Raw genomic sequence first — 23,745 nt, 5'->3', positions numbered from 1 at the left:
TGAGGTGACCAGAACTGAGCACAGTACTCCAAATGGGGTCTGACCAGGGTCCTATATAGCTGCAACCATACCTCTTGGCTCCTAAATTGGAAAAAAAACAGAAGTCTGATATAAAAGCAAACCTGCTGGAAGCCCTCGGTTGGTCAGGCAGCATCAGTGGAGAGAGAAACAGAGCTAACGTTTCAGGTGTGAAGGTTCTACAACCAGAAACATTAACTCTTTCCCTCAAAGCAATTGCCTGGTCACATTGTGACATTAAATGAAAGGAAGAGAGATTGGGTTAACAGAGGAAAAAGATAAAAAGGAATGTTTAAATTCTAAGAATATACCTATAGAACTGATGCTCAGGAGTTAAAGTTGTTCACATACTGGGTCAGAGAGGCTGATTGGTGGTGTTGCAATATTAAGACAGTGACTCTTCCTTGAAGTGGCTGTAACACACTGTGGGAACTGCCTGTGGCACTACAGAAATGCACTTTTCTTTTAGTAACCCACAGTAACCAACCCAGGGGCCTCTGGGTAAGGTAGCAACTTGGCGATGATCATCAATAACTGTTGCACATCTTCTCACGATTAGCAAGATTCATGACTGTACATAGCCAGAGGAGGACATAGTGAAAATATTGCATTAGATGCCACTGCTTGGTTTGCAATTCAATGCCCAGTTTTAGGTCCCATCTGAACCAGTGTTTTTGCATCTGCTGTTCCAGAGCTCCCAGAGACTGAGATGGAATAGCAAATCCAACCGCGGCACCTGTGGCTCAGGGCAGACTCAGAGATGCTCTGCTCTTCTCTCTGCCTTGATCACATACCCTTTTGACTCAATGACCCCTCTGTGCTTGATGATTGCTGAGTAGCGAAGGATCCACCTTGGTACCCACTCAGAGATGCCAGGGTCCTGTAGGCTGGCACTGAGGGCTTCCTGGAAGAGTTCAACTGGGAGGATATCTGGTCAGGGGAGAAAACCTCAGTGAAATATTGTTACCCATATAAACCATGTAGTTAAAGCTTTACCAGCTATTGGTCCCTGCTGTTGTGATTTCTGACCACAAATATTTTTCAGCCGATTTTAAGAAAGGCTACATAATCATAAATCTGACATCATCCAGTCCTGATTATGGTTTCCAACTTTGCAGGAGTCTCTAGAAATTCGGGGGATCGTTGCAATGAACCCAGGAAATAAATAATGGGGGGAATTAATAAGTTGTGTTCATAAGCAGTCTCGGTGAACAGTTTTGTGAACTATACCATTAAAAGATTATTGGATGTGGGGAAAAAAATGGGTTTTCATGAAGACAGTACACAGTAAGAGGCCAGGTTTACTTAACACTTGGTTGGACCTGCAGCAGATATAACCTGACTTAGAACAGTTGCACAATGGGTAAAGAGTCAGCCAATTAGTGAATAAAGAGCCTATTTGCTTTCTGATTGGACAGGTGAATGCAGGGATGGACAACATAAGCGACCAATGGTGGGAGAGTCAGAGGCAGGAGAATAAAGCTCCAATAAAGTAGTCAAGTATGATTAGCACTTCTACTCTTGGTGGTGCTGGTTACTCTGTAAACTCAAACGGATAACCAGCCTGATTAATCTGCTTTCATTAATGTCACTCCATTTTGGAAGGATGTGGAAGCTTTGGGGAGGGTGCAGTAGAGGTTCACCAGGATGCTGCCTGGATTAGAGGGTGTTAGCTATAAGGAGAGGTTAGACAAACTCAGATTGTTTTCTCCGTAGCGGCAGAGGCTGAGGGGAGGCCTGATAGAAATTTATAAGATTATGAGAGGCATAGCTAGAGTAGACAGCTGGTATCTTTTTCCCAGGGTCGAAATGGCTAATACTAGAGGGCTTGCATTTAAGGTGAGAGGGGGTAAGTTCAAAGGAGATGTGTGGGGCAAGTTTTTTTTTTAAACAGAGTGGTGGGTGCCTGGAGTGTGCTGCCGGGGGTGGCGGTGGAGACATATGATAGAGGCGTTTAAGAGGATCTTAGGTAAGCACATGAGCATGCAGAGAATGGAGAGACATGGACATTGTGTAGGCAGAAGGGATTAGTTTAGTTAGTCATTTAATTACTAGTGTAATTAGTTCAGCACATTTGTGGGCCAAAGGGCCTGTTCCTGTGCTGTACTGTTGTATGTTCTATGAATGTTGGCTGGGATAACCTGATGGGTTTCTACTGGATTATGTGGGATTTCCTACATCCCCTTGACCCAGCTGATGCAGAGTCAGCTCAACATCTCCTCCAAGAGAAAAGCTTGCCAGTAATTCCCCAATGCACTAATCACGCCTGGGTGCATCTTCCCATGTTGGATTGGGGCTTGAACAATGTACTCCTGACTCTGCCAAGCTGATCCACAAATGGAAAAGAAAAATCAGCAAAGGAGAACAACGAGGACACCAAAGCAGGAAGATCATTGGATATTTCACCTGCAGGGTCGTTATGGGTCAACAATTGAATGCCATTTTCACCAGCCCAGGCAGTCAGTTCAGGTGGTATTACGCAGCAAGAGGCAAGGTTCACCTGGCAGCTGCTTGGTTGAACCTGCAGCAGAGATAAACTTGGTTAGAACTGTTGTAAAAGGTAGCTGGCAGCATTTAGATTCTTCATTTCAACCTCAGTTTTTCACCCACCCTTCTGCGAGCATGGTTGGCACAGACATAGTGGGCCAAAAGGTCTGGTTCTGTGCTGTATGACTATGAACTATAAGCTGGCAGAAGCTCTGACTATCTGGTACCTGGTCCAAGTGGCCAATGTTTAGGTGTGAGCCCAGAGGACCTGCTGTTCCACTGTAGAGGGCATCTAGTCAGACCACAGCATGAATGTAGGCCAACCACCCATCCATACACCCACTCCCTAGCAACCAGGGTCAGAAACCCTGGCCGATTTCAATCATGTTGGCACTGAAAGATGCAGCCTCTCTTGCAGCTTTACTGGAAGCAAGTTTGTCTGACCCACCAATTAACCCATGAAATTTAGATCTTAGTGGCTCCCTTCCTGATACTGTAATCCTTCTGTTTAATGTCAGCACTTCAGTAGGCAATCAGCAAACTCCCACAAGCACTGATGTGGTAACAGGCCACTTTAAAATTCTTGTGTGTTCTGTATTATAAAGGACACAGATAGGGTGAATGCACAGTCCCAGGGTTGGGGAATTAAGAACTAGAGGGTATAGATTTAAAGTGAGAGGGGAGAGATTTAATAGGAACCAGAGGGGCAATTTTTTCACCCAGAGGGTGGTCAGTATATGGAATGAGCTGTCAGAGAAAGTGGTTGAGGCAGGTATATTAACAACGTTTAAAAGGTACTTGGACAGGTACATGGATAGGAAAGGTTTAAGAGGGATGTGGGCCAAACAGGGGCAAATGGGACTAGCTCAGATGGGGATCTTAGTCAGCATGGACCAGTTGGGCCGAAGGTTCTGTTTCTCTGCTGTATGACTGTGATTCTATGTTCCAGCCATTCCCCCACTTCTGCACTCTCCCAGAACCCTCCAAGACCTGTACTCCCCTCCATTCCTGAGCCTTGCCATTCATGAACAGAGTTGGACCACTTAGGTAGCCATGCCTTCAGCTACCTTGGTCTGGAATCTTTCCCCTAAAACTCTGCCTTCCTTTCCTTTCAGATGCTCCTTAAACATACCTCTGACCAAGCCTTATTTGACAACATTCCTGTCTTGGGAATATTTGGCAACATCAAAGGCACTATAAAAATGGAAGTTGTAGCTGCAGGATTTCTTTTGTATGTGCATATTTGCTTGGGGATATGTTTTAATGTAGAATCATGGAATTGTACAGCACAGAAATGGGTCCCTACAGCCCACCTCATCCATGCTGATCATAATGCCTTTCTACGCTGATCCCATTTGCCCACATTAGACCCATATCTCTCTACTTCTTTCCTATCTAATTACCTGGCCAAATTCCTTTTAAACACTGTAATTGTATCCACCTTTATCACCTCCCCGGCAGCTTGTTCCAGATATTCACCACTCTTGTGTAAAACACACAGCGTGCCTCACCTTAAACCTGTGCCCTCTAGTTCTAGACTCAATTATCTCGGGAAAAAGATTCTGACTATGTCCTGTCTACGCCTCTCATCATTTTATAAACCTAAGGTCACCCCTCAGACTCCTACGCTCCATTGAGAACAAACCCAGCCTATTCAATCTCTCCTTGTAACTTCAGCCCTTTATTCCAGTCAACATACTGGTGAATCTCTTCTGCACTCTCTGTTGCTACCACATCTGTCCTGTAGTATGGTGACCAGAACTGTACACAATACTCCCAAGTTCAGTCTAAACAATGTTTTGTATAACTGCAACATGGCATCCCTACCCTTATACTCAATACCTTGGCCTATGAAGGCAAGCATATCAAATACCATATTTACTACACTACGTGTGGCACCACTTTCAAGGAACTACGAACTTACACCTCAAGATCTCTCGGTGCATCAACACTCGCTGCCATTTACTCTGCATGTTCTACCAGAATTTGACCTCCCGAATTACCTCACACTTGTCTGGATTAAATTCCACCTGTTACCGCTCTGCCCTGCCTCCCATCTGATCTATATCCCACCGTGTCTTCAAACAACCTTCTTCATTACCTACAACTCCAATAATTTTCATGTCATCTGCAAACTTACTAATCATACCCCTATACATTCTCATCCGAGTCATTTATGTATATTGCAATCAACAAGGGCCCCAGCACTGATCCCTGTGCTACACAGCTGGTTACAGATTTCCAGTCAGGAAAACACCCATTCACCATTCCCCTCTGCTTCTTATTACCTAGCCAATTTTGGATCCAGTTTGCCGACATGCCTCGCACCGCTTGCACCTTAATCTTCTGGACCAGCCTACCACGAAGACAGAAGGGAGATATCCCTTATTCTTCAAAACAGTATCCTTCACATTTACTTAGGGAAGCAGATGGATTGTCAATTTAATGTCTGACAGATAGTTCCTTCGACAGTGCAGCACCCCCTCAGTGCTGCACGGGGGTAGAAGCCTAGATATTCAGCACAAGAAACAGGAGCCACCCGACCCTTCTCACTGCTCTGCTGATAAAGACCACGGCTGATTATCTACCTCAGGCTATTTTCCAGTTCTATCCCCACTTCCCTTGATTCCCTCAATGTCCAGAAATCTATCGGCCTTTGTTTCAAATGAACACAGTGATCGAGCCACCACAGCCCTCCAGAGAAGAGAATTCCAAAGATTCCCACTTCTAGTGGGCAAATTTCTCCTCATCCCAGTCCTCAGCCCTTATTCTGAATGTACTGACAGGGGGTCTCTGACCTGAAATGTTAACACTCTCTTGCCCTACAGATGCTGCCTCACCTGCTGAGTATTTCCAACATTTGTTTTTATTTCTGAAACTGTGCCTCCTGCTCCTAGATCCCACAGATGACGGAAACATGTTCATTGTCAAGCCCTTTTATAAATATAAGTTTCAATGAGATCTTCTCTCATTCTTCCAAACTAGAGCGGGATCTGAACACACGGCAATCATGAGCTATAATGACACAGGGCTATAAAGTAATCTTAGAAATGGTCTTTCCCACTCGAGTCGTAGGAGGCAGGTAAGTCCCATTTACCAGATGATGAGGCTGGCATTGGCAAGCTCAGTACTTATTGTCCATTCCTAGTATAGTAGAATCCAGAACACAAGAGTACAGCACAGGAACAGGACCTTCGGCCCACCATGTTGTGCCAAACTAATTAAATTGGTAATTAAACACCTAACTAAATGAATCCCTTCTGCATACACAAGATCCATATGTGTCCATTCCCTGAACATTCATGTGCCTATCTGAGAGCTTCATAAACACCTCTATCGTATTTGCCTCCACTACCAACATGGCAGGGCATGTAGGATCTGGGTTGCTTGGGCTTCCTCCTGGGTAGGGAACCGGGAATGGAACAGATACGGAAACGCAAGATTCATAGAGTCATACAGCACAGGATTTGAGTGCACCCTCTAGATTCTTCCTAAATGTTATGAGTGGACCCTGCCTTCACCACCTTCTCAAGCAAAGTGTTCCAAACGCATCCACCCTGAAGGAGTGGGTCAGAAACTCAGCTCCTCATGGACATTCACCGAAAGGGCCTCTCCAGCCTGGGCTGACAGGCCTCTAAAGAGCAGCCACTCACAGCACTTTGTACGTAATGAAATTCAAAAGTCGAGTTTATCGTCATATGCACAAGTACATGTGCACAGGTGCCGTGAGAAACTTACTTGCAGCAGCACAGGTCCGTAGCATCAGATGAGCAGCATTCACAAGGAAAACATAAATTAAACATAAATTATACACAATTTTTTTTTACAAGAAAGAACACAATTAGAACGAAAAAGAAACAAAGTCCATTGCAGTGCAAAGTGGTCATAGTGTTGCTGTACTGTGATTAAGGTTGTGCAGGTTGGTTCAAGAACCAAATGGTTGAAGGGAAGTAGTTTTTCTTGAACATGGTGGTGTGGGACTTCAGGCGTCTGTATCTGCCCTAAAGCCACAGTCACCCTATAACACCAGATAATCAGTACACTGCTTCTACTTGTCACTGAACTGAATGAACGTGTCCTAGGCAACTAAAAGTCAACCACATTGGTGGATCTGAAGTGACTACAGGCCAGACCAAGTAAGGATGCAAATTTTCTTCCCTTCAGGACTTTAGTGAGTTTTTACATGATTGATACAGATTTTATCTATCTAAATTCTAATTTTATTTGATTATTTGTATATAATGCCCATAGATGCTATTTGAACTCCTGATTACAGATTAATATTCAAGGTTTCTAGACATGAACCCAGAAATTTAATTACTACACTGTAACATATTAGAATTGGTTTATTTTTGTCACATGTACCAAGATGCAAACAATAGCTTTTCACTGTATGTCATCCAGACAGATCATGCCGTACATGAGTGCATTGAGGCAGTACTAAAGGAAAAACAATGCAGAATATAGTGTTACAGTTAGAGAAAGTGCAGTGCAGGCAGACAAAGTGCAAGGCCACAATGAGGTGGATTTGGAGATCAAGAGTTCATCTTTAGCGTATGAGGGGTCTGTTCAAGAGTCGATAACAGCAGGATAGAAGCTTGTCGTTGAGCCTGGTGGTATGTGCTCTCAAGCTTTTGTATCTTCTGCCCGATGGGGGAGAGGAGGAGAGAGAATGACCGGGGTGGGAGGGGGACATGGTGTGAAGAAACACATTCACCTGGGAGTGTCAGGAAGGGAACATACTCATGGGAACAAAGCAAGAAAGAGAAGTTGGGGATTCCCACCTGTGCACTTAGGCAAAGGGCCTCCAGTAGTTTCTGGTCCAAGTCTGACACTCCAATTGACATGACCTTCTGCTCTCGGATCAGCGACTCCAGCTCCTCCCAAGGAGGCTGCAGCTCTTCTAGGGATCGACATTTCCCTTCTGGCAATGGGGGCAGGGCAAGGATTATGGAATCTAGCTGAGCCACTCCCAGCTCTAAACAGACTGCGATTGAATAGAGAAAACATGTCACTTAATGCTCTACTTTCTGCATTCTCATCTGAATGACAGTGGACTGGTTGGACTCCAGATTAACAAAATGTCGATTTGAAAATTCTCACTCAAGGCTTTGCCCCTCCCTGGTTACATAACAATCCATCTCCATCGTGGATTGTAGCTCCATCATGGGCACAACCATCCCTGCCATCGAGGACATCTTCAAGAGGCGGTGCCTCAAGAATCCATCACTAAGGACCCTCACCACCCAAGACGTGCCCTCTTCACGTTACTACCATCGGGAAGGAGGTACAGGAGCCTGAAGACCCACACTCAACATTTTATGAATAGCTTCTCTCCTTCCGCCATCAGATTTCTGAATGGTCCACGAACCCATGAACACTACCTCATTATTCCTCTTTTACACTATTTATTTTATAACTTACAGTAATTTTTATGCCTTGCACTGTACTGCTGCCAAAGAACAAATTTCACAACAGATTCTGATCTCCTCATTATGGCTTCCTAAACAGTGCCTTAAGATATGTGCTCTGCTAACGTTACTCCAGATTCTTATTCTTGAACCTACGGGGCTGTTCAGGCTTTGTATTCTAATGCGATGATGAAGATACAAGAGACTGCAGATCTGGAATATGGAACAAAGAACAAGATGCTGGAGGAACTCAGCAGGTCAGGCAGCATCTGTGGACGGAAATGGACAATTGCCATTTCGTGTTGAGACCCTTCATTCAGACTGGAAGATGGAGTTGAGATGGCCAGTATAAAGAGGTGAGGGGAAGGGCCGGAGCAAGAGCTGGCAGGTGATAGGTGGATCCAGGTGAGGAGGGGAGAGTGAAATAGCGACAAGAGGCTGGGAGGTGATGGGTGGAGGTGTCAAAGGGCTGAAGGTGATGCAATCTGATAGGAGACGAAAGTGGAGCATGGAATCTGTGAGGGAGGTGGGCAGATGGGGTGGGTGGAGGACGGGAAAGAAACAGGGTGATGAACTTTCTGGCAAACATAACAGATGAATCTTACCATAATGTACATGGAGAACCCTTTGGCTGATGGAGGGGAAGCACAGTGGCAGAGTCAGTGGAGCTGATACCTCATAACTCCAATGACCTGGGTTCAATCCTAACCTCTGGTGCTGTCTGTGGAATTGTCCCAGTGATCACCAGGTGCTCCAGTTTCCTCCCAGATCCCAATGACATGCGGGCTGGTAGGTTAATTAGCCACTGTAAATTGCCCACAGTTTGTAGGTGAGTGCTAGAATCTGGGAAGTTGATAGGAATTTGGGGCAGAATAAAATGGGATTAATGTAGGATTAGTGTAAATGGGTATGGACAAAGGAACGGAACTCGGTGATTAGCTTTGATTGTCCACTGTGAACTATCCCTGGGTGGCAAGGGAATCGGGGCAGTTGTTGGACATGTGGGAGAGAATATGTTGCAGGGGAATTGGACTGATGGGAATGCTCTGAGAGCTGGCATAGACTCAGTGGGCCAAATGGCCTCCTCCTACTTTGTGAGAAGTATGGAGCTAGTGCAGGGAAGTGGTGGCGAGGTGCAGGAACAGCCAGACACGAAGGGCCAAGTTGCCTACTCTTGCTTCTAATTATAGTTTGAAGGGTGTGGCACATGGATATGGTAAGGTAATGGTGCAGGAGAAATACAAGAGTGAATTAGGGCAAAGCCACCAAGAGTAAGTGTGCACAGCAGTGACAAATAACCCACTAATCTGTCTTTACCCACACTAGAAGTTGGGTGAGGACAACACTGTGCCAGAGAAGTTGGCGCTGCTGGGCTCCAGGGTTTGATCCTGACCTTGGGTGCTGTTTGTGTGGAATTTGCATGTTCTCCTGTAACTGTGTGGATTTCCCCTGGATGCTCCCAGTTTCTTCCCATCTCACACAGATGTGCTGGCAGGTTAATTGCCCTGGAGTATTTATTTGGTACTGGTTTATTATTGTCACTTGTACCAAGGTGCAGTGAAAAACTTGTCTTGCAAACCGATCGTACAGGTTAATTCATTATACAGTGCAGTTACATTGAGTTAGTACAGAGTGCATTGAGGTAGTACAGGTAAAAACAAAAACAGCACAGAGTAAAGTGTCACAGCTACAGAGAATGTGCACTGCAGGTAGACAATAAGGTGCAAGGTCACAAAGTAGATTGAGAGGTCAGAGTCCATCTCATCGTATAAGGGAACTGTTCAATAGTCTTATCACAGTGGGATAGAAGCTGTCCTTAAGCCTGGTTGTAAAACATCCAAGGGGATTTGATGGCTAAATGAGAAAGAATAGTTTGCAGGGGTACAGGGAAATAAGGGGAATGGGATTGCTCCATTGAGAGCTGGCATGGACCTGATGGACCAAATGGCCTGCATCATAAAGTAGTAAATAAATAAATGATAACACCCAGTCCACTGGGAAATGGAATTAACTGTGGTCAGGACTGCCTGGGAAGGTCTCTGGTTAATGTTTTGTAAAATCAAGACCCCAGCTGAGCTCCACTGTCAGGACAGTGGAGCATACATCCTGCACAAACAAAGGTTGCCTTGACCATAAGTTCCCAATTGGCAGTCACAGGACCTCTGTTGCACCTCAGTACCCTGCAGGAGGATGATGCAGGTTCCATGATATCCAATCACCTGCTTTGAATCTTAGCAAGTTTACAATGCAGGAGCCCATTCTACCCATCATCTCCATGTGCCACAGAAAAGAGCCACCCAGCTCAGTCCCACCTTCCATCACCACCTCTGTAGGACACAGCAGTCTCAGTGTAGTAAAGTGCAGCAATTTCCCTGGTATTAGGAGCCCCATCCATACAACGAGAAGAGATTTACTTGCTGGTCCACTGGAGAGTCCAAGTTGGTTGTACCTACCTCTCGTTGCAGCCTCTTTGATGATTCCAGGTTCATATCTGCAGATGAACAGCTTGGCTAAATAAGACGGGAAGAAGATCAGCAGTTATTCATACAAACAAGCCCCATCTCCGTAAATTCCCCAAACCCTATCCCACACCTGAGGAGTTGTAACCTACAAAGACAAGAGCTGAGAAGGGGGATGAATCTACATAGCTTTCTTTTTTTGACCAGTATGATCACAATGGGCCAAATGGCCTCTTTTCCATCATGGATTTCAATGATCCTAACATCCTTCAGGATCTTCTAATGCCACCATTGATGGCCTTGCTAATGAGGTCCTAAACTCTGAAATTAGGGGTCATCAATTTATTATGGAGATGACAAAATTTTCTCCCCTCAGGAGGTTTGAAGTCTCTTGCTGAAAGGGAAGTGGCAGTCATCATCTCTCAATGTTTTTAAGACAAATGTAGCTTGTAGTTTGGTAAGCAATATGGGGAAATAAGGTGGGAATGTTGAGGTTATAAGATTAAGGCAGCAGTGGTTAGTCCTTTTACCTCACAGCTCCAGTGATGCAGGTTCAATCCTGATCTCAGGTGTTGTCTTTGTAGAGTTTGCACATTCTCTCTGTACCTCCATGGATTTCCCCCAGGTGCTCCAGTTTCCTTTCACACCCCCAAAGATGTTCTGATGGGTCTAATTGGCCTCTAAATTACCCCTCAGTGTAGATAAGTGGTGAAAAAATTCAAGGGGAGTTGATGAGCATGTGCCAGAGAATAGATTGCAAGGGTACAGGGAAACAAGGAGAGGCAGAATGGAGACACAAAGACTGCAGATGCTGGAATCTGGAGCAACAAAATCTGCTGGAGGAACTCATCAGGTCAAGCAGCATCTGTGGAGGGAAATGGACAGTTGATGCTTCAGGTCAAAACCTTGCATCAGGATTGTTGCTGAAAGGGAAAATGGGATTGTTCTGTTGGGAGCTGGCATGGACCCAATAGACTGAATGGCCTTCTTCCCTGCCATAAGTAAATAAAGATCAGCCATTATCTTATTAAATGACTGAGGAGTATTGAAGCCAACTCTAACTCCTTATGTCAGGATGTCAAGGAAAGAGCAAGATCACAGAGAACCCAAATGCAGAACATCAATACAAGACTGGAGTCAGGATGCTTCCTCAGGACCAAACACAGGCAGCAACCAGAAGGAATCTTGCCTCAAAGATCTGAGGCAGAGTCCCAACACAGAAACAGGATATTTCAGGAGAAACAGCAAAACCAGGACTGCTCTAGAGTTACCATCTCTAAGCAGCCAAGAGCTGACCTATACCCAAAAATTGACCAATACTCTGGTAACCAGTGCTAGTGAACCAGGGTTCTTATACTAGTCTCCTGATGGAACTCAGGTGTGTGTTATTATGCAATTAGTGGTGCATGGAATCCATGTGCTGCACAACAAGACACCATCAATGGGGCCAAATCGAGGACCAGCACTCGGAACCGTGACATCTTATTTGTAGGTTCCCTCTTCAACCCTCCCCAATTCTTTCTCCATTGTAAGATTCTTTAAACTTTTGCCTGAGTTTTTGATCACTTCCCTAATATCACGTAATGTAGTTCCGTGTCACACTTAGTGTGATAATGCTCCTGTGAATCTGAAAGAACATGTTACACACACCACCAGGCTCAAGGACAGCTTCCATTCCACAATGATAAGACTATTGAACGGTTCCCGTGTATGATGAGATGGACTCTGACCTCACAATCTACCTTGTTGTGACCTTACACCTTATTGTCTACCTGCACTGCACTTCCTCTGTAGCTGTGACACTTTACTCTACTGTTATTTTTTTTTACCTCAGCGCACTCTGTACTCACTCAATGTAACTGCACTGTGTAATGAATTGACCTGTATGGTCGGTATGCAAGACAAGTTTTTCACTGTACCTCGGTACAAGAGACAATAATAAACCAATACCAATACTCCTTTAAGGAAGCAGTATAACTCTGGCTAGAAATTCCCCTGGGCTTCCAAAGGTGTGTCAGACCAGCGATACATGTGGCACCACTGCACAGCCCATGGGAACATGGTTGTGGTGTAAGAGGCAGCAAATGAATCAACGACTTTTCCACTGTGGAGCTGGTGGAGGTTCTCCGCCTGCAGATCGTAGTTCACTTGGGTACCAAGGGTTGTTGTCGGGAGAAATCCAGGACAGAGAATTCCCGAGAATCAGTCCGGATGGTTTGCAAAGAGGGAGAGGGAGGCTACTTGTACCTTAAGTTTGGATGCAGATGTGGTGACGGTAGGGTTTGATTTGCTGCCTGAAGGGCTCAGGCCAGGATTGCATGTTGGATCCCAAGAGGAATCCGTAGTGAGAACATAGGACAGTACAGCAAAGGAACAGGCCCTTCGGCCCACGATGCCTGCACTGAACACGATGCCGAATTAAACTAATTCTTTTCTACCTGTACGTGATCCATATCCCTCCATATCCTGCATATTTATGGGTCTAACATCCTCTTAAATGCCACTATCATATCTACTTCCACCAACAACTCCAGCAGCCCACTCCAGGCACCCACCACTCTGTGTAAAAAAAACTTCCCCCGCACATCTCTAAACTTTCCCCCTCTAGTGGGATGTCAAGGTCCCCCTCCAAGTCCCGCACCATGCTGACTTGGAAATGTATTGCTGTTCCTTCCTTGTTGATCAAAGTTCTGGAACTCAGTGCCCTGCAGAACCTTGGGAAGACCTTCACTAGAAGGACCGCAGTGCTTCAAGAAGACAACTCACCACAACCTTCTCAAGGGCAACAGCCAGATCCCAAAAAAATAGGTAGTAAAAAGGTGGGGATAACCCTTATAGGGGAAGTATGTCAGAGGTTCCGTTCAACCTCCACCAGTTATGTCTTTAGATAAAGCATCCTATGAAGTCTGGTTTCTGTGTGGATGTTGGTTGAGAAAGAAGTTGTGTTAAGTATGGAAGAGTTTGAGTTGTGCATAGAAGGGCTTCTGTTGAGCAAGGAGGGTTTTCTGTGAGTGGGGAAGGGGGTTGTGGTTAGTGGGATAGACACAAGTAAGTGGAGAAGGAGTTGTGGAGAGTGCAATAGAGCAATGGTGAATAAAAATGATCACTGCTGGGTGGTGAAGGGGTAGTGTTAAGGGGGTAGACAATTCAATTAGGTGATAAATATTGCTCAGGGGAGACCTCACCTCCTCTTCCTCATTATAGGACCATGGGGTCACTCACATGGGCCTGAGTGAGCAGATGTGGCCTCATTCAAAGGAAGAACTCTGTTACAGTGTGGCACATCTTCACTGGAGCACCAGCCAGTGTCCACCAGGTGAGGGAGTGGGACCTGAATTGTACATCATTCAACGGCACTGTGTATCAGCAGCCTGTGCATGGGTGCATCGCATGAATAGAAGATCCAGACTATATCCGGTGGTCTACAGGAACGGTGCAGTAGGGGCACCATTGCTCATCTGATTCAATTCCTTCAAACTGGTTGGTTACACCAAAGAACTTGCAGGTTATTATTGCTGTTAAGTGAAGATTTGCATTTAGAATCTGAGTCATACAGCACAGAAACAGGCCCCTTGGCCTAACCTGTCCATATCAATCAAGATGCCCACCTAAACTGGTCCCATTTGCCCATATCCCTCTAAATCTTCCCTATCCATGTACCTGTCCAAGTGCCTTTTTATTGTACCTGCCTCGACCACTTCCTCTGGCAGCTCACTCCATATACTGACCACCCTCTGGGTGATAAAGTTGCTCCTCAGGTTCCTTTGAAATCTCTCCCCTCTCACCTTAAACCGAGATTCCCCAACCCTGAGGAAAAAACTGTGTGCATTCACCCTGTATTTCAGTAGCGCCTTCCACGCCCCTGATCATCTTACATCTAATGAAGTGCCTCCTTGAAGTGTAATTATTGTAGGAAGGACAACAACTGAAATGTGCACAGCAAGATCCCAAAGCAGTGATCAGATAATAAATGATCATGTAATCAATTCTTTCAGAAAAGTTAAATAAGACACATGTATCTGGCAGGGTACAACACCTCTATTGTTCTTCTTTCTCATCCCTTGGGTGGGGGGGGTGGGGTCGCGGGTCTTTCATTTCAGTCTGAGAAGGCAGGTGTAGCCTCATTCAAAATACATCCTCTTTAATAATCCTGAGTACTACAGAGTCACAAGAAACTGCAGATGCTGGAATCTGGAGCAAAAACCGAGCTGCTGGAGGAACTCAGCAGGTCGGGCAGCATCTGTGGAGGGAAATGGACAGTCGACGTTTCGGGTCGAGACCCTTCACCTGGACTGAGAGGGGAGATGGCTGGTATAAGGGTGAGGGGCGGGGCAAGAGGTGGCAAATGATAGGTGGATCCAGGTGGGGAGGGGGTTGATTGGCAGATGGTCAGGTGGGGGAGGGAAGGGTGGAGATAGTGACAGAGGCTGGGAGGTGATAGGTGGAGGCAACAAAGGGCCACGGGTGATGGAATCTGATAGGAGAGGAAGGTGGGGCGTGGAGCCAGATGAGGGAGGGCAGATGGGAACAGTGGGAGAGGGGACAGAGGACCCAGTGATAGCGGTGAGTGGGTGATGGGCGGAAGGATAGGTGAGGGAGGGGAAAGAAACTGGGTTATAGGAGGCTGGGGGGTTGGAAAGAAGGGTGTGTGTGAGAGGAGCTGGGTAGATCAGAAGGAATGATAAAGGGACAGAAGGGGTGCAGGTTACCTGAGACTGGAGAATTCAGTGTTCATGCCATTGAGTTGTAGACCACCCGGATGGAATATAAAGTACTCTTCTTCCAACGTCTACACTGGAACACCAGCTAGTTCACTGTGAAGGAGTCTGACCTGAACTTACAACCTTAAGGCTGAGGAGAACCACCTATTATAAGATAGCTTTCAATGTTTCGATGTACATGTGATTAATAAAGAAATCTTATCTTAATTCTGAGAGGCATAGATAGAGTAGACAGCTGGTATCTTTTTCCCCCAGGGTCAAAATGTCTAATACTAGAGGTCATGCATTTAAGGTAAGAGGGGGTAAATTGAAAGGAGATGTGTGGGGCAAGCTTTTTTGTTTTATTTTTACACACAGAGAGTGGTGAGTGCCTGGAATGCACTGCCAGGGGTGGTGATGGAGGTAAATACGACAAAGGCATTTCAGAGGCTCTTGGATAGACACATGAATGTGCAGGGAATGGAGGGATGTGGACATTGTGTAGCCAGGAAGGATTGAATTAGTTAGGCATTTAATTGTTAGCTTAATTAGTTCAGCACAATATTGTGGGCTGAAGACCCTGTTCCTGTGCTGTACTGTTCTATGTTCTATATACAATGTAAATTCATCTGGATTAAAAGATAAAACATATGATGGTGACAATTTTGAAAATTAGGTCTGTGTAATTGACTCATCCTGTTCTAGCAGTTCAACAGCTGGCCTTGGTTGTTCGAGTACACCTGTAACCTACACAGATACTGAGGCATGACTAACCCCTGGTAGAGAATAGTTTTATACTGGTTCAACAAGTGGGGAGTTCCTGACACTCTAGAAATTAATTCTGGGCTCTGCCTGGTTTATCTTCACGTCCGATTGAAAGCTGGTTTAGTGGGTAAATCTCAGAAAGGGCACCTTCCACCTCCCCCCCCCCCCCCCCATCACACCAACGGCACAATGACAAGGATAACTAGATAACCGAACATACAGCACTTCTGAATACTGCATGCCCGTTGGGTGATAATTGCTCAAACCATAGCTTTAATCAATGCTTCGCCCCCAGCTCAACAGGATTGATGAACTCACCCTTGTATTTCTTCAGTTTGTCCAATGATTGGTTCAGAGAGAGTTCATTTCATCCAATGACATGAAGGCCTATCATAACCCACAACCAATGAGAAGAATCATTTCCGCAGGTCCCATTGATCCAACACAAGTTTCCTCTAGGAGAGATCTACCTGATAATTTGATGTCTTCTCTCTCTTTAGTTTCAATCCTCTCATGATCCTGCATAAGATTGCAAACAACGTGCTCTGCTAATCCCTGGCAAAATTAACGAGAAAAATAAGATTATGTTAAATAAATACTAAAGAGAAGAATAACTTCATTAATCTAGGATTCCACAAATTTAATTCCTTATGTGGCCATCACTGACAAAGCCAGCATTTATTGCCCACCCCTCATTGTCCCAAAAGAAGGCAGTGCTGGTCAAGCTTCTTGAACCAAAGCAGTCTGTTTAGTGAATGTCCAGGAGTTAGACATAGTGATGACAACGTAACAACCAAAGCAGAAGCAGTGGAGAAAGTCGGAATGAGGACATACAGCCCATTGAGACTGTGCTGGCCCTTGGTAGAGAAATCCTGTCAGTCCCATTGCTGATATTTTCCCTGTAACCCTGCAAATTATGCTCTGCTCAAATTATCTCCCCTCAACCTTCCTTGCTCCAAGGAGAACAACCTCAGCATCTCCAAGTCTAACCTTGAAGCTGAAATCCCTCATTCCTGGATCTGTTCTCTGCTACCCCCCACATCCTTCCTAAAGTTTAGTGACTGGAATTGGATGCAATATTAGACTAATATGAGTTCAACATAACCTTCCTGTTTTTAATAGACTATTTATGAATTCCGTATACTTCCAAGTCAGAACTTGAAACCATGGAATTCCCATGCACCTCCAAATGTCAGAGAAATCTTAGCTAATTACTCCCAAGTAAATCTTTGAATTCCCAACATTGACCACCTCCCTTGCCATTATTGGAGATTGGAACCACAACAAGATGTGACCGTGAACAGATTCTCTCAGTTAGACACCCCCCAAAGTCAACACCAACAGCATGGTGCATCTATCCAAAGGGAGTTTGATTCTGATTCCATACCTACTTTAATACTTACAAAATATTTAAATATAAAAAAAATTGGGAATTCTTGTGCTGGGGAATGTTATGTGAACATCCACAAAGAACAGGAGCAGAATCAGTACTAACAGGATTCAGGTCTCAGCTGTTGGACAGTGTCCGACCATATTCCAAATAGTTACCATGAGCTTCCATGATTTAAAATGGTGGCATGAATCACACACTCAGCTCCACAAGTAAGACCATAAGATATAGGAGCAGAATTAGGCCATTCAGCCCATCGAGTCTGCTCCGCCAATCATTATGGTTGGTTTTTTTTCAACCCCATTCTCCCACCTGCTCCACACAACCCTTAACCCCCTTACCAATCAATAACCTATCAATCTCTGCCTTAAGTGCACCCAATGACTTGGCCTCCACAGCCCTCTGTGGAAATGAATTCCACAGATTCACCACAAGGTAAGTTCAAGTGTTGGTGTTTAGATAAAATGTAGAAGAAAACAGTCAGAGGGAGAATTAATAATTTAAGCCTGAGTGCAATTTAGGTCACATACCTTCAGTTCAACTTGATCTGGATTGAACTTTGAAACCCATTCAACCAAAGCAGCCTTGATACAGTCCAGAATCTGAAAAAAAGTTTTAACATCATGTATTAAAGAGTCAGTCTGCAAATTGGCCAGGAAGATAGGTTAATAGAAGATGTGGAGAATTTGGATTTACAAATTGTGTTAAGTTACCGAAAGTGCTTCACCGGAGAGATATCAGACAAGATCTGACAGTTTAGGGCGTAGCAGCAGAGTATTTGGGTGGATTGTGGTTACCTGTGGTAAACTTCTCTACAGAGTGTGGCAGACTGAGACCCTTTTGTATCTCTGATTTCGCTGCTTGTGCATTGCAAGTCAGATATGACCAGGAGGTCAAAGGCTACTGAATCGATCTACCGCTGGACCCCAGGGGAACACCACCGAGATCTGGATACTGGATGCACTTTGTACCTGGCTCCCCAGCTGTGATCATTGGATAGATTTAAGGTGGAGATAGATAAATATATGAAAGATTGAGAATTGAGGGTCATGGGGAAGAGGATTTGAGGCCAGCATACATTATAGCAAAGCTATGAGACAGAGCATGAAGTGGGCTGGAAGGACCATTGTCACAAGGCAATATCCCCCCCATCAGAGGGCAGGCAAGGAATCCAGTTGTCAAAATGAATGTTATGGCCTATGATGCAAGGTTAAAGCAAGAATTAAAAGCAATTTTGATGACAATTCAAAAGGACAACAGAGAGACCTTCATGGATCGGACTTCATTCAGAGACAGTGATGAACTGAGATTATGCAGAACCTATGCCGTGATCAGTACTGGCAGCAGAACTTTCTAGCAAAGGTGCTGATTCATTACCAACTCATTGACATGCAGATTGATATCACCTCAAGCTGATCAATAATTGGTCAGGAGAAGTTCAGTCAGATGTTTGTGATAGAAAACACCATCAGGCTAAACACTTCCTCGGGCGAGGTTTTACAGATATTTTCGAAAAAGGAATGTACAGTGCAACAAAGCAGACATTGAGAATGACTCCACATCAACATGCAGATACAGGCCAACTTCAAAGGGCAGACTCTAGTTGAGGAAACCGGGCTGGATGAATGTTTTCAGCATTGGTTGGTACACTAAAGGTTGTTGAAAGGTTACGATGATAGGTTTAAACAAATCTACATTGATGTAACAGGGTAGAAAGTTCATACAGGGGTAATGTAGTGACACAGAAGGCAGTGTCATGGAGTCATAGAGTTGTACAGCACAGAAACAGGCCCTTCAACCCATCAAATTCATTCTGACCTTCTTGCCCATCTACACTAAACCTATTTGCCTGTATTAGGGCCATATCCTTCTATCCCTTGCTTACTTAGGTGCCTGACTAACGGCATCTCAAACGTAGTAGTTATATCTGATTCCGTCACCTCCTCTGCAGTGTGTTCCAGATGTCAACCACTCTAAAAAAAAAATTACCCCTCAGATCCCATTTAAAACTCCTTCCTTTCACCTTAAACCTACGTCCTCTTATTTTTGAAACCCTAATCATGGGGCAATGATCTACCCTATCTATGCCTCTCACAATCTTATATACTTCTTGTTTTGCCTGGAGCATCAGAGACTGAGGTCATCCCTCAGTCTCCGATGCTCCAAGGAAAACAAGCCCAATCTATCCAATCTTTCCCCTTAACTGATCCTAATCCCTAGTGCTCTCTCATTCGAGTTTACTCATTCTCCCTGTAAATGGCCTGTAAATTCTTGGTCCATGACTTGTCTCCATTGGATAACTGTGACAGCATGGGGTTCCTCAGAGTGCTCCAGTTTTCTCCTGCATGTGGGTTGGTAGGTTAATTGTAAATTAGCCCTAGTGCTTGTTAGTGGTAGGAGGATCAAGATGAGGTTGATAAGTGTGTGTTGGAGAATAGGTCGCAGGAACAATAAGCTTTCTTTGTTTATCCTAATACCACACGCAGGCTGAAGATGGTAGGTGATGTGCCAAGTTATGGTGTAGGTGCAGTGATAATCACGAGATAGGTGAGGAGAAAGAGAAGCTTAATACTTGCACATTCCACATTCTCACAAGGAGCAAATATAACTATGGACAAATTGAGAAAGAAGTTCTCAGAATAGTGTTGGCAGACACCAAGTGTTAAGGCCCATCCTCTCATCTGCTTCAGTGAATGAGTTATTGATATTAGAGCTTGTCCTTTGAATGTGTGCATTAGCTAGTGTCTTCTATATGCTGGAGCTCAGTGACTGAGGTTGGAGTGACCTTGGTTCTGGAATGAAGGTGATATAGATTGAAGAGATCCCCATTTGTCTCATTTCTGAAACATCCAAACTGGAGTAGGATACTCCCCAGCCTCCTTGTTCTTGGCTCTCTGTGGGGTAGGGCCAGGGGTGTTTGGGCCATAGATGTCCTGGACAATGCCGAGGAATGTGTATGTGTCATGGTTATCAACGTGTCCCTCTTCCCACCCTCCATCTGTACATTAGATCCAGGATTTTCTGTTGGACCTTGCCTTTCTGATACTTGTCAAGCTTTACCTTGTCCCTTGATTTGTCCTGAAGCCCTGTGCTTGCAGATCTCCTGGTCATTCACATTAAAACCTGATACTTCTGGGCAGAGGAGCCAAGTGTCTCTTCACTGCTTCTAACTATGGTGGAGTTCAGTTCAGACCAGGTGCTACAGACTCTGACTCCCATTAGTTGGAGGGTTATTCAGGTTCTTTGTGAGTCACTGTTTCAAAACAGCTATTTTTTCCAGTGTCCTTAAGACAAAGGACACTGATTTTCTTCTGGCAGTACTACTGATCATTCTGGTGGAGTTAACAGTGTGGATCTGAATCAGAAAGTAGAAGACGAAGTCTGTACATAGGTCGAGTGTTCTGCCTTGCAAATAAACCACTGCGGTGTGTGCACTTCTGGTGTGCAGTGTCTTAATATATTTGTGAATACCTGCTCATTATGTTACCAGACTAGTATTCACAACCTAGGCTACAGATTCAAGCTTAACTCTCACTAAGGCAGCTGGAGAATGTATATTTAAAGTAAATAACACTGAAAATGAAGGGAAAATATCAGTAATGGTGGCTAAGAAACTACCAAACTGTTGATAAAACCAACCGGTTCAATAAATGTTCTTTAGGGAAGAACATTTACCATCTTTACCTATTCGGATGTACAAGTAACTCCAAACCATCAATGTACCTCCCTTAAACAGTCCAACAGGACATCTAGTAGAGTGGCAAATAAAGATGGGGCATAAATGTTAGCCCTGCCAGTGGTGCCCTCTTCTGGTGAAAGAATTAAAAAATATACTCTGGACAAAACTAGACCTCTGGATCCAGTAAGCTTACTGTATTTTAAAAACTGGATTTACTTCAAACCTTCACAACACTATGATCATCCCGTTGCATTGGCTTCCAGCTGGAACATCATGCCTAAAACTTGATCATTATTAGCATCAAAACTATATTCATCTCTTAATAACTTTAACTTGCTTCAGTCTCTCAAAGCAGCCGTTCTAGCTCCCAGTTGGAGGTGAGTAGTATAAGGAGATAGTGATGGGACAAGATGAATTGGGGTGGAGTTTAAATCATCACCATGGAGTAGTAGGGCCAAATGGCCTTTTTTACACTGGTCATTCGATGCTAAAAGGATGAAATAACCATGGCACTCTCCTTGACCCAGGAACTTTTCCCGGGAGCCGGGAGAGACCCTCCAAGTCTCTGAGGTTCTGGCTGATATATGAGCAGACCTCACGTGGAAACCCCTGTGCTCTGGAATTCCAGACAAAGTACAGGAATTTTCACAAACCACCAGAAGCTGGGACATACCCAGAGGTTCCTTACATGCCCATTAACCTCACCCCTCCAGAGTACCATAACTAACAGGTCCCACCTTGGAATTAGAATATTATTGTTACATGTACTTGTCTTGCATACCGTTCATACAGATCAATTCATTACACAGTGCATTGAGGTAGTACAAAGTAAAACAATAACAGAATGCAGAATAAAGTGTAACAGCTACAGAGAAAGTGTAGTACAGTGCCTTATCACTGACCACACACTACCTCTTGCTCCGGTGTCATTGGATATCTTCTTGCAGATTGGCACCACCTCACCACGTTACCAGTATACACAGTGATTGATTTCACTGAACTGAAGTCAGGCATCTGGGAATTCAGGTCAGTCATTTCAGAAGCCAGAACGTCCATGGAACAAGATATCAAACTCAATAGCAAAATTAAAACTCCAGGCCTCTAGATGAACATAGTTTCATTTGCACCAAGCTTTCCAATGATTAGCACACCCACAGTGACACTAGACTGCCTGGTGTAATGTATAAATAGAGAAATCCTGCCCCAGGATACGTGCAAAACATAAGTAGGAGCCAATCAGAATGAAGTATTTGCCTGAACTATACAACCAATTAGGGATGCTGGGCGGAGATCTTACTTGGATGCTGAGTCACTGTTGGATAATCTGTCAATAAAATGACTCTGCAAGATTCTGGTATCCTCCCCACCCATGCAGTTATTCACTCTGGTGTCGATCCACTGTTAGCGGATGAGTCAATGATCTAGAAATGACTGTGTGGAATTCTAGGAACACTCCGGTATAGCCAATCAGAGCTCTGTAGGTTTAGTTAGATCACCCACCAGTTGAAGCACTACAATATGTAAACTCCGAATAAAGGTGTAATGGGGTTTAATCTATGTCTTGTGACTGCGAATCTATCCTAAGAGCTTTCCTCTCTTGTCCATCCTCATGACTTGGAACAGACGGAGTGCAGCAAAAATTCATCAGGCCATTTGTTAGGATGCAGGGTTTGTCAAACGAGCAGAGAACCTAGAGCATGGAACAGTACAGCACAGGAACAGGCCCTTTGTCCCACAGTGTCTGTGCCAACTGTGATGCCAATCCAAATGAAACCCCTCTGCCTGCACATGGTCCATATCCCCTCCATTCTCTGCCTGTTCAACATGCCTGTCTAAAAGTCTCTTAAACATTGCTATTATATCTGCTTGCACCACTTCCCCTGGCAGTACATTCCAGGCACCCACCGCTCTCTGTGTTAAAAAAAAATTACCTCGTAAATCTCCTTTAAACTCCACCCCCCCACCTCACCTTAAAGCCTTGCAGAGATCAGAAGACCGTCTATACTCTCTTAAACTTAAAAGTGATTTGATTGAAAATTCTTAAGGCTTTTAACAATGGCTGGACACGTTTGAAGCAGAGGTTCACAGATTCAAATGAAGGGTCAGCCATTCAGAACAGAGACGAGAAGAAATTTCATCTTCAGCGGGTGGTTAATCTTTGGAATCCTCTGCCCCAGAGGGTTGTAAATATTCAGACACTAAATTCAACACATGAGGTCAACATTTTTTTTAGATGTTGAGGGAAATGGGCAAAAAAATGCAGGAAAGTGGAACTGAAGTAAGAGATCGTGTTAAGTGGTGGAGCAGGTTGAATGGTCTCCTCCTATGTTCTTGTGATTCAATGGGTTGCACTCTTGCCTATGAGTCAGAAGGTTGTGGGTTCAAGCACTTTAATCTGATGCTCTGTGGTTGCATTTTCTTGTTACCCTGCAGTCTGAGGCAACCTTTCTCCATTATGCATTTCTCCTCATCTCTGTCTATTGAGCTCCACAGTCGCTCGCAAAGAGAGGGTCTGATGGAATTCACATCCATTCCTCATCGTTAATACCAAAGAGACCTGTATTTCATCTTTTCTTTCTGATCAGAGTTTCATTGTGTGAAATAGGGGGTTGCATACTTAAGAAAGAGATGAGGTGAAATGTCTACGCACAGAGCATTGTGAGTCTTTGAAACTCTCTTCCACAAAGGAGATACAAGGGATTCTGGTTCCTGGAATCTGGAGCAACAGGGAACCTGCTGGTGAAACTCAACGAGTCGAGCAGCATCCGTGGGGGAGAAAAGGAATTGTCGACGTTTCGGGTCGAGACGCGTGTAAAGAGGAGAGGGGAGGGGGAGA

At 44.6% G+C, this 23,745-nt stretch overlaps 1 protein-coding gene across 1 annotated transcript; it reads right to left on the bottom strand.

The window, feature by feature from the left end:
* Positions 1 to 765: 765 nt before the first annotated feature.
* LOC127584956 (glutamate--cysteine ligase regulatory subunit-like) lies at positions 766 to 22,035 on the bottom strand. Its single transcript, XM_052042006.1, has 7 exons — positions 21,822 to 22,035; positions 17,761 to 17,832; positions 16,311 to 16,395; positions 10,370 to 10,426; positions 7,290 to 7,492; positions 2,425 to 2,539; positions 766 to 948 (listed from the first exon to the last, which is right to left on the bottom strand). The coding sequence occupies exons 1-7, from the start codon at positions 21,963 to 21,965 to the stop codon at positions 773 to 775; spliced, it is 852 nt and encodes a 283-aa protein (XP_051897966.1). The 5' UTR covers positions 21,966 to 22,035; the 3' UTR covers positions 766 to 772.
* Positions 22,036 to 23,745: the final 1,710 nt, after the last annotated feature.

The sequence above is a fragment of the Pristis pectinata genome, chromosome 31 (genome assembly GCF_009764475.1).
Source record: "Pristis pectinata isolate sPriPec2 chromosome 31, sPriPec2.1.pri, whole genome shotgun sequence".
NCBI lineage: Eukaryota > Metazoa > Chordata > Chondrichthyes > Rhinopristiformes > Pristidae > Pristis > Pristis pectinata.
The sequence above is the reverse complement of the archived record's forward strand: the minus strand, read 5'-3'. Positions and strand labels throughout refer to the sequence as shown.

Bases quoted from the DNA above. Each gene is read 5' to 3' on its own strand.
- LOC127584956 (XM_052042006.1), bottom strand. From the start codon at position 21,965: ATGGACGTTCTGGCTTCTGAAATGACTGACCTGAATTCCCAGATGCCT. The intron at 16,396-17,760 runs GTATGTGACCTA...TAATTTTGCCAG, and splicing joins CAGATCAAGTTGAACTGAAG to GGATTAGCAGAGCACGTTGT. The intron at 949-2,424 runs GTGAAATATCCA...TCCCCTGACCAG, and splicing joins GACCCATAACGACCCTGCAG to ATATCCTCCCAGTTGAACTC.